At 34.7% G+C, this 12,382-nt stretch overlaps 1 protein-coding gene across 1 annotated transcript in view; it reads right to left on the bottom strand.

Moving 5' to 3' along the window:
• Positions 1-12,382, bottom strand: part of FBXL17 (F-box and leucine rich repeat protein 17) — a gene marked incomplete at both ends in the record, with an annotated part of 498,430 nt that overhangs the window by 344,419 nt on the left and 141,629 nt on the right. Inside the window, one exon of the mRNA XM_079702400.1 lies at positions 11,309-11,416. Coding sequence (XP_079558526.1) covers positions 11,309-11,416 — 108 coding nt within the window. The remainder of the gene's footprint in view (positions 1-11,308; positions 11,417-12,382) is intronic.

Here is a 12,382-nt window from a genome sequence, read left to right as displayed (position 1 = left end):
CATCCATTAGCTTTCTCTTCTCTCAATCTCCAAGCCATTTTTATGAGAAGAAACATTCCAAAATGTATATATAACTCTGCCCCCCTACCCTCCCTCCTGAGTCTCCAAATATAGCCTCAAATACCCCTTCTAGTTGGAAGACAAGTCTGATATTAACAATCTAAAAATGAATCAATCAGATCACCCTTACTAGTGAGAAAAAAAAAAATCAGGATGCACGTTTGGAAAAAATACTATTTCTTCCACAGTCTTCATTTCTGGCATTATACTTGATATTATGTAAGTGCAACAATCACCTATAATAATAAAAGAATGAACACTTTCCAGGTGAGAAAAATCTTAGAAAACTCAAACTTTTTAAAGAGCATGTAAGGATTCATACTCAAAATCCAAATCAGGAACTCTACAAAACACTGAATCAGGTCCCATTTGTTTTACTTAGTTTTACCTTTGTCCTACAAAAGCAGTTCCAAGAAGCAACATCATTTGGTTTACAATGTATTTAAATTTGGAACTGACAAATCACACTCAATGTTAAGAGCTGGAAGTAAATGATCTAAAATTCTAGGTTAATGACTATGCTATAGGCAGTATATCAGTTACCAAAAAGAAATGGCACTCAGAAAGAAGGTCTTTATGAAGTTTTCCTTGATTTTAAGTAACATAGAACATGAAACTACATTATTATTATAAAATGCAAATTTTTCAAAAATGAAGTGTAAAAATTATATAACTGATTTATATATTAAAGCACTACTTTCTGATACAAAGAACTAATTCTGTTCTCTCAACCAGTTTCTTCCATCTATGAGTTGAAAGCTTCAACTAATTGAAATGAAATTTTAAATAACAGTATCTAGTATACAGCTAACTTTAAATATCAAAATTTATGATTTACTTTAATATTATGTACTTTGGGTCACTTATACCTTCTCACATCAACAAAAAGCATGACCAAGATTTCTGAAAATTAAAAAATAAACAGAAGTACTGACACGATAGCATGTTACTTGTTGCGGAGCACAGGCTCCCGACACGCAGGCTCAGCGGCCATGGCTCACAGGCCCAGCCGCTCCACGACATGTGGGATCTTCCCGGACCGGGGCATGAACCCGTGTCCCCTGCATCGGCAGGCGGACTCTCAACCACTGCACCACCAGGGAAGCCCAGCATGTTACTATTTAATTGTCAGTCAAAACCATCCAAGATATAACTTAAATTAACTGGTAACTAATAATCGATAACTCAAATAACTAGTTCACAGCAATTAACTTATTTAGTCAAATATTTTTCTTTACATTTGCCTCTGTGAATTGACATTATACATTATAGCACTGAGAAACATTTGAATTTTACTCTTTCTAGGGGCATGTATAAAACCTATTCTTTTATAGTTAAGCACCTAGCCCTCTATCCTATTCTTGGGAATCACCACAGCCTTGTAGCTTCATTATTCCTAATTACCACATAGCTAGCTTCCTCTACCTCTCTAGTTATAGCTTTTCTAGATCCAAGACCAAAGTATGGCTAGAGAGTGTCTAAGGAATGGTCAAGTCTAATTTAAATGTTATATTATGTGCAATTCTCTGCTTTGTGCTTGACCCCCATTGTTACAAGACTCTCTAAGGGGAAATAAATATCAGTTCTATTCTCTTAGATGTGGTCTCGCATAAGAAACCCTGAATGACACAAAAAGGAATATGTATTAGGATCTAACCAGGAAAACAGAAACCACCATAAGCATTTATTAAATTACACGAAGGGAATTTCATTAAGGAAAGTGGTTATTCTGATGAAGTAGAAGGTGAGAAGACAAACTGGAGAGACTAATGTAAGCCACAGATTTAGCAGCAGCAGGAGGCCACAAGCACCCTAAGGCTAGAGAAACAGAAAGAAGACTCAGTGTTCATGGCCACAGGCCTGGTCTTCCAATACAAGCTGGAGCTGCAGGAGGTCTGTCCAGGGCTGGAACCATGGAGATGAAGCTGTTGCCAGAAATGCTACCTGAGACAGACAGGGAGGTTGAGAAATACCAGACTCTCTCCTTCCCTTTGCCTTCCTGCCTCCCACTAAATGCAGCCTGCAGGGGGAAGCCCCCTATGATATATAAGAGCACGCTTAGAGAGAAGAAAGGATGTGAGGGCAAACAGACCTAGGACCAGCACAAAGCAAAAGGAAAGAAAGGGGAAGGGGGAGCCAGATTCCAAAATGAAAAGTAGTCAATCTAATGAGAGTTCATTATCACAACCCAGAAAAAGGAATAACTGCCAGAGCATTCCCCACACCTTGTCTGAGAAACCCAGGGTGCTAATAAACTTTTTCTCCTTTGAGCTAGATGAAAGCTGTAAAAGTATCCTGAGCTGCTTTCTGCTTTCTCAGGCACAGGGGTATTGTTTCATTTTTAAAGATCAAAAATTGATAGCCAATTGCATGTTGAAAAGTACCTCTGATCAAACATAATAACCAAGCATTTCCACTAATGAATATAACAGAGAAAGTTCCAGTGGGCACCTTTTTTCTTGGAAAAAAATGTTGATGGCCAATCATCCCACTGGGATACAATCAATTGAAAGGAAGTCTACAGTAGGGAAAGCAGCTATGTTCCTGATGGTTTTGTAAGTACACTGTGATCAACAGCTTTTGTGTATATACCTGTGATACCTCTGGGCTGGAGAGCAAACATATGAAGAGCTCAACTGTCTTTAGTCAATAGACGCTACTGGACTCTATTATTGTGCCAGTGTGCCAGGAGAAGAGGGAGCTCACAACCAAACTCTATTCTAAAAATTATTATGGAAAATAATGAGTAATATTATGTAGACCCAAATTCTGGTTAAATACTGAGGTTCCAAGATAAAATTTTAGAACACACCTCTGCTGTTACATAGATAACTTTTGACTAATAGAGAGTTACCATGGAAATGAATTCCCTGTTTTCAAAGAATGTGACTCCAATAAAGATGCAACATAATTTTTCTTCCCCTCAGTATTCAGGAGCCCCTTAGGCCATCGTTATAAACACTGCACAATGTTAAACAAAATTGTAAAGAAAAATCTGATTATTTGGATTCTCTATGATTAATGATTGGCACGGTGTGGGTATGTACTGTGTTTGTGTATAAATGAATATATAATATGTACATATGCAGGCATTTCCCTGTGGCTAACAGGACCTGCCCAGGGGCAGTGAAAATAGTGTATAAATAAGACAGTTGAATTAGTTGATAATAAAACACCATTAAATATTTTATAAATGTTCAAAACTATTAAGTGAATATAACTGTCAATGTTTTAATCAATTAAATATGTTTTCAAATTAATTGGACTCTGTAATTCTCAGTAAATGTTTATTTTAAATTAATAAATGAAAACTGAATCACTTTGCTGTACACCTGAAACTAACACATTGTAAATTAACTTTACTTCAATAAAAAATTAATTAATAAATGAGATCTGCTTACTTTCTTTCCCTCAGTAGTATATCTCCTCATTAAGTTTCATTATAACATATTCTCATTAAGCCCCAGATCTGGTTTCTCTAATTCAGGTAGTCTATTCTGTCAATTTAGAGATGTGACCCCATCCGTGCCTGATATAACTATGCATTTATGTATAAACCACAAGATTGAATGAAGCAGATTCACACTGATCCTTAAATAAAATTTCTGTTACAACACAGTGTGAATGAATCTGAAAGTCAAAAAGAGCTTGAAAGCAGTGTCTCCTAATATCTTTCTTGGATAAAGACTGACCTCATGTGTTAGAGACCAGATAAATAAAGTTGAAATCCTTTTTTACAAGAATACTGGCAATGAAAACCATAATTTACGAACAAGTGTGTGATAAAAATTCAAGGAGTGAACTGAGGATAACATAAGCAAAGTAAAATAATATTTAAAGTATAAAGCCAAGATCCAGGAAAGGCCCTTTCAAAAAAGATAGCCAGCTTTCCTCATTTTGTATTTATATATTTATAGTAGAGCCTGAAGCAACCATTTTATAAAAGGATAGATGCAACAAAGAAATTCATTTGTTCATTTTACTTGTTAGGACTTTCACAAACTGAGTCATCTGAAAGATGAATTCATTTATTTTACTAGTGTCACATTGATACATCCTGCTGTTGTAGTTGCGGAAATGAAAATGTAGTACAAATATACATTACGACTAGAGTAGGAGTAATAGAGTTATAAAATATAAAAAGAGTAGCCTCACTGAAGATATTACTGACTTAACAGAATGAAAAAAAAATAAGTGTGATAAATTGCCACAGCTTACATAGACAATGCCTATACTAATTTAGAAAAATAAAAATCAAAGTCACTAATTTGTGCAATAACAATAAGGTACAACATACCTCACACCGGTCAGAATGGCCATCGTTAAGACGTCTACAAAGAACAAATGTTGGAGAGGGTGTGGAGAAAAGGGGACCCTCCTACACTGTTGGTGGGAATGTAAATTAGTACAACCACTATGGAGAACAGTATAGAGGTTCCTTAAAAAACTAAAAGTAGAGGTGCCATATGATCCAGCAATCCCACTCTTGGGCATATATCTGGACAAAAATGTAATTCAAAAAGATACATGCATCCCTATGTTCACAGCAGCACTATTCACAATAGCCAAGACTTGGAAACAACCTAAATGTCCAATGACAGATGAATGGATAAAGAAGATGTGGTATATATATACAATGGAATATTACTCAGCCATAAAAAAGAATGAAATAATGTCATTTGCAGCAACATGGATGGACCTAGAGATTATCATGCTAAGTAAGTCAGAAAGAGAAAGATAAATACCATATGATATCACTTATAGATGGAATCTAAAATATGACACAAATGAACTTCTATGAAACAGAAACAGAATCACAGACATAGAGAAGAGACTTGTGGTTGCCAAGGGGGAGGTGGGGTGGGGAAGGGAAGGATTGGGAGTTTGTGGTTAGCAGATGCAAACTATTATACATAGAATGGATCAACAACAAGGTCCTACTATATAGCACACAGAACTATATTCAATATTGTGATAAACCATAATGGAAAAGAATATTTACAAAAAAGAATGTATATATATGTAAAACTGAATCACTTTGCTGTTCAGCAGAAATTAATGCAACAATGTAAATCCACTATATTTCTATAAAAAAATGAAAAAATAAAGTACAAAAGTGTATTCTTCTGATTCAGTATATTGCTATGGTAGGAACTTTTTAAATGATTTTATTAAAAATATTATTTTAGTTGTTCAGTGTATTAAAGGGGAAAAAAACAAAACAAAACCATGAAGAGCAGACAAACAGTTTTTAATCTTAACATTCAGCATTGGCACTCAGGTAGAAAGAAGGGACATAAAGTTTTTAACTGAGATTTATTTTCATGAAAATTATTTTTCATTCTTATTTTAATAAAAGAATATGAATGGATTAGGACTAAAGAATTATAAGAAGCTTTTATACATAATGATGAATATTTTTCTAATTAATTTATATATATTATTTTTCAAATGCTGCTTTAGTATGTGTCAAGCACTCTTCTTCTAAAACCCGAGAGATAGGTAGATGTTATTATTATCCTCACTTTACAGATGAGAAAACTGAGGCTAAGAGATTAGGTGATTTGCCCTAGGTCATACAATAGCAGTCATCCTATTAGCTTTGATGACAGCAGTAAGCAGTTTGCTCTCTGTTGTGAACTTCAAAGAAAAAATCTATTAATGGATCACACCAGGCCTAGAGAATCAGCGCCTAAATTCTCAACACTTGATTTTTGGCTCAACTCTTAACTCCCGGAAAGCTAAAAAGAACCAAAAGCACAGTCATCCTACAAATACCTCTTCAGAGTCCTCACTGGTCATACTCACTAGGGAATATTTCAGAGCTGAATGAACTTAAGAACACACACTTGCCACATCTCAAAATATCACTCAAGTACCTATAATTAATCAGAAACAAATGAAATGATAATCTATAAGTTAACAGCTATAACAACCCTAAAGTAGCAAAATAATATGTTCTGCCTTTAGAATAAGACATTCTAAACTGATGAGTTGTTTGGAAATTTGAAAGACAAGAAAGTTCATCTTTCATTTCTAGTCTCTGAATAAACATGAAAAGGAAGATGAAAATTGAGTTAGCTGCATGAATGAACATTCTTTCACTTATGTTAAATTGACTGAAAAAAATCAATTTTGTTTTTCTTTAGAAAATATTTCATATTTTCAGCCATAAGCACTTTTAAAATATGTGTTTTTAAAAAAGTTCTTTAATATGATATGGTCCAAGAAAATATCTGAACTTTGGGCATTTTTTTAGCTGTTACCTTCCAAAAAAAAAACCTCTATTTAAAAACAAAAACAAACATACCCATATCTGACACATCCTAAGAATTCAGTTCATGTTTATAAACTGAAAAACTGAGGCAACAATAAGATCTAAGGTATCATCAGAATTAATATCATTAATTAATATATCATCAAAATTAATATCATTAATTAATAAACACTTTTAAATTTATCAACAATCTTTAGTTATGACAAATATACATTTTTATATAGCATATAATGAAAATGAACATTTTGTCAAAAATTCTTCACCATCATCCTTACTAGTCATATAAAATAGCATCTTCCTGACTACTGGTAGAAATCATTTGAACTTATCTAAGTCAATTCACAATGGATCTGTGGCATTAAACTCATGAACCCACAGCATTTCTGAGGTTTGCCCTCCAACTATACGTAAAAATAATGTGTCACTTTGACATTTCAGATTCCATTGGCTTATCTGTTCAACTGATTTTAAATTAATATTATATATTAATGCATATGATTATTAATTATTATCCTGAGCATTTTCCATGGTATTATGCATTCTCAAAAAGCATGCTATTGAATAGTATGATTTTATCATGTTATATTAATAGCAACATTTTTAACTTTTTAACCCCTTAAAAGCTTTTTTATTATTATGGAAATTTTCAAATATAAGTAATGAGAATAATATAATGAACCGCTATGTCCTATAGCCCAGCTCAATTATCTATATTTTGCCATTTTTTTCTCCTTTAGTGGCCTATCCACTTTTTTTCTTTTTATCCCTTTGTAATATTTTAATATAAATCCCTAACATTGTGTCATTTCACTAGTAGATACTCAAGTATGTATCTCTTACTGACAAAGTTTTTAAAATATATCAGATATTTGGTAGAATTCACCAGTGAAGCAATCTAGGCACAGAGTATCATTGGAGGGAAGGTTTTTAACAACAGACGTAATTTCTTTAAGAGATATAGAGGTATTCAGGTTATCTATTTCTTCTTCAGTGAGCTTTGGAAGTTTGCATCTTTCAAATAAATTTTCCATTTCATCTAACTTGTTGAATTTAGAGGCATAAAGATGTCCATAATATTCGCTTGTTATCCTTTTAATATCTGGAGAATCTGTAGCTATGTTACTCCTCTGAGTCATGGTATTGGCAATTTCTCTCTCTCTCTTTTAAGTAGCCTGAATAGAGATTTATCGAGATTTATTGAGTTTATCAAAGAACCAGCTTTTGCTTTCATTAATTTTCTCTTTTCTTTTTGTTTTCCATTTCATTGATATCCACTTTGATCTTTATAATTTCCTTTCCTCTGCTTACTTTGAGTTTAATTTGCTTTTCTTTTTTCAAGTTTCATAAGGCAGAAGCTAAGGTCGTTGATTTCAGACCTTTTTTTTTTTTATACAGGTGTTTGGTGGTATTTAAAGTAAGTACTTTAGTAGCATCACACTAAATCTGATGTGTTGTGTTTTCATTCTCATTCAGTTCAAAATACTTTCTAATTTCTCTTTTGACTTCTTTACTCATGGGTTATTTAGGACTGGATGAGCAAGGAAGGGAGAGCATACACCAATCTCTGGGGTTTTCTATGCAAGTTCTCTCCACTCTGGTACTCTGTCCTCTGAATTCTGGCTATCCTGGTCTCCCTGGACTTTCGGTTCTGTCTCAACTCAGATAGTCTGCTGAGTTTTGCCTGGGTTTTCCCTCTCTGTGCTACAAGCTGGAAACTCTTCCAACATATTAGACGAAGGCAAGCATAGGGCTTCTCTTGTTTGTTTCTTATATCTCAGGGATCACTGTCCTTGGTTGTCTGATATCCAGTGTCTTGAAGACCATTGTTTCATATATTTTGTCAGTTTTTCTAGGTTGTTTCAGGGAAGAGAGTAAATCTGTTCCCCACTACTCCAACTTAACTGGAAGAAGAAATACAGTTCTGTTTTGTTTTCTTTATAGATCATTGTAAACTCATGACTTTTATACATTTGTTTTAATCCATTTCAGCCATTTTCCTTTTTGATGCTCAACGTATCCCAGCTTAGGCCAGTGAGAGGCACTTCATGTTGGCTTTTGGGTCCTCTGACATGTTCCTATTAGTCCTTAATGTGGCAAATGATACTTAGGCACTACAGTCTAGTCACTAGGGGTTAACTATACATTTGCATTTGCTGAACTTGTTTTTGAAAAGTGGGAAGGAGAGCAAAAGTTCAAGATAGAAATATTTTACATTTATAAATAGGTACATGGCAGTGAAAAGAACACACCTGTGTTGGAGGAAGCTCAATTCTGCCGGATACAAGTCATTAACACTCTCAACTGTTAGAGACCTCAAAAGTTCTTATCATTGCTTCCAAACCCACTCCGGTAAAGCTGACTTTATCTTCTCAACCTGTGGGCATTTCAGTCTTGGCTACTTCTGGACTCTCATTTACATACTCACAGCAGCTTAGAAGGAAGGCCTCTTACTTCAATATTGCTTGATATTAGCAGAATCTATCTGAAGACTAAGGGTGTGTCATCAATAAATAGAGTCCAGCCAAGACTCAGAGCATCAAAGTAAAATTAAGTCCACAAGACCACAGTAATAGAATATCAATATTCTTCCATTTATTCCCAATCTTCTGTCTTCTTGCCCTTGATTTAACAATCTAAGGTGTCACAAATCCCCAGTTTTCCCTTCTAACTTACTAAAGACTTGACATTCCTTAGTTTCAGTGACAGCCACTCACAGTCCCGTCCAGGCCAATGACTCAAATTCAGAGATTTGTCTGGCTGTAAGAAACTCTAGAGATACATCACCTAATACAGGCACATCTCTTCACAGGAGGAAACTAAGGCACAGGGATTTTATGGCACCTCCTTCTAGTAGCAAACTTAGAGCCAGAGACTTAGTAAAGTAATAACTTGGAGAGATTTTCTAAATCATATAAAATTAAATGTATTTATACCAGTAACTCTCAACACTTTGTATCTCATATCTCCCTAATCATTTATTTAAGAATTGCATACCATGTTGATAATAAATTATTTAGAGCTATATACCATGATTATAATAAGGGTAACACAACTTTCTAGGAACATTTATATATTTACAAACATTTTGTGAATGTAAATTACATTTTGTATAAATGTCTTAGTAGAAAAACACTGTCAGAATGCAAATATTTTAACAAAAAAGCTTTTATTTTATTAAAACTTGAGTTCTACCCTTGGTTTTCAAGAGATAAGATAACTAAAATAGCTTTGCAAAAGTTATGCATGTTTAAAATGCTATCTTGCCTTTACCTGAATCCATGAAACTAAGCAATATTATGCCACAAACCAGTCTTCTCATCAAAACAAATACTGTGCTGAGCAAGAAAGATGCTCCTAAAACGCTGTGGACCAGCTTTGATATGAATCCAGTAGATTCTGACTGCTAACAGGCCAAAACACCAATCCTGGTTATATAATCTTCAGAATAATCTTCTCAGCAAATTAAGCCTTCCAAAGCTGACATTTGCTGTCGCTGCTATTTTGTCACAGAAAATAATTCTGATCTTTTAAGTACCAGTGTACAATAATTTTTGGCCATCTCAGAATGCTCAGGGAAGCACTTACTGATCTAATAAGTCTTGTTTAGTCTTTAATGAGTACAATTTCAAGTGATCGTAAAAAGCCCACATATGGTCATTATAACCCTTGTTGTGCACAATCTGTTCATCCAAAGGCATTTCTACTCTACACCATAAACAGCATTAGATGTGACTAGAAAAACAGTCATCTACCAAAATGTTCAGGCCAAGGTTATAGAAAATGAATAAAAAATTATGGTTACATATGGTCTTGGTTACACTGAGATGTTTTGATAGAGCAATAAGAGAGAATAACGTGCCTATCCTCTCTGCTGGCTTTAGGTTCTGATCCTCAAAATATAATTAAAGCTGATCAGTCATTTAAGACACAGAACAACCACAGGCTCTGTTTCAGATACACTAGACTAGAACAGTGATTTGATTTTCTTTTTCAGTTTGCTCTGATTTTCCAGCAATTTAGATATTGTAGCACCTATTTTAATAATAGTAGCTAAAGTTTACTTAGCACTTACTGTGGTTTTGATACTGAGGCAAGCATCTTGCATATATTACTTCAATTAATTCCCTGAAAAATAATTTGCTCACTTAGGTAATAAATGGCAGAGCCAAGATTCAAACACGAGCTGACAACAGAGCCCAGACTCCTATACACTGGGCCTTATTGCCATAGTTCTAGGTAACTCATAAACATTTGCTCTTTTCCTAGGAAGAAAGAAAAACATTATATCCCGCTAAACTGTAAGCTTGAAGAGACCTGACAAATTTCAGATAATACACAAGTAAATTTTATAGTAGCCAGTTTTCTAAAGCATGTATATAAGAATTAGCTCCTAATTATTTTAGAACTCTGAAAAACAGCAGAGATGATACATTGAAAGGGAGAGATTACAAAGGAACTGGTATTTTCATTATTGCTAAAATACGAGATTTCATATATTTGGTATATAAGTAAACTCTCTTTAATATAAAGTTAATTTTTGACATACATTCGCTTCTCTTTTCACGTTACATACTCAGCTTAATCATATGCACTGACCATATTCACTTCTTAGAAGACAAATGCTCAGAAGAGCTAATGATATGGGACCAGTGAACACTTTCATCAAAATATCTTCTAACACAATACATTAACATCTCAATATGTTCTGTCATATATATCAGTTTCTTTAATGTATATATTTCATAGTCATTAGCAAATGAAAAAGCAAAAAAGTTTCTTGTTTAAATGAATGCACCATTTCAGAAAGGATAGATTTTGTACTGTTGCCTTAAACTGATTTTAATTTTACCAAACGCTACTTACACTTCTATAATGGTCTGAGTAGTCCTCATTCAAGTATGTATAACATTGCTAGGGCACTGATATGAATGATACTTGGAAAAACTAAGGAGACGTAGCCACGGTTCCTACCTTGGTTAGATGAATGACTCCTTTAGAAGTAACTGAACAACCCATGAAGCCAACGTACTGAAGTTCAGGACAGTGCTCAGCAAATGCTTTCACTGACTGATCTGTCACCTAGGGAAGAGACATGAAGAAAGTCAAGATGGCATTACAGTGAGTGAATTTAAAGATCTGGCTACTGCAAACTCCCTCTGCCTTACCTTGCATCATTAATATTTCCCTTTCCAATGGATCATTTGAATCCATATACAGCCATGCTGCAATATGTCCTGTGGGATTTTTTTAAAATCCTCCCTCAACCCCACATCCCTTTCTATCACCCCACGTTTGTTCACTTCTTCACAGAAAGTGTCTCAGAGATGTCAACACTATCTACCTCCACTTCTTCGCATCTCTCAATAGATATGTACATATTTTATTGACATACACTTCACAAACTACAAAATTCACCCCTTCAAGAGGAACAGTTCAGTGGTTTTTAGCATATTCACAAGTTGTACAACCATCACCAATATCTAATTCCAGAACATGTTCCTCACCCCAAGAAGAAACCCCATGCCCATCAGCAGTCACTCTCCTATTCCAACTCCAGCCTCCAGCCCCTGGCGACTTTCTGTCACTATGAATTTGCCTAGTCTGGACATCTTTTATAACTGAAATTGTACAATTGCTTCCTAAAGTGCAACAATGGTCTCTTTATAAGGTTTCTCCCTACAAGTGTTTCTTCCAAGAAATCTGGTTTTGCCCCTCACTGCTTCCAATTCCTCAGATTTGGATGGTGTGATGGTTAATTTTATGTGTCACCCTGACTACACCACGAGGCACCCAGATATTTGATGAAACATTATTCTGGGTATGTCTGTGAGGGTGTTTCTGGATGAGATTAACATTTAAAACAGTAGACTGTGTAAAGCAGATTGCCCTCCCCAAGGTGACCACTCAACCTTAGTCACATCCAATCCGTTGAAGGTCTGAATGGAACAAAAAGGTTGAGTGAAGGAAAAATTGCTCACTCTCTCTCTCTTTCTCTCTCTCTGCCTTGTCTTCAAGTTGAGACACCAGTTTCCTACCTTTAGACTC

This window comes from Hyperoodon ampullatus, assembly GCF_949752795.1.
Source record: "Hyperoodon ampullatus genome assembly, chromosome: 4".
Taxonomy (NCBI): Eukaryota; Metazoa; Chordata; class Mammalia; order Artiodactyla; family Ziphiidae; genus Hyperoodon; species Hyperoodon ampullatus.
This window is presented reverse-complemented; position numbering and strand designations above follow the sequence as displayed.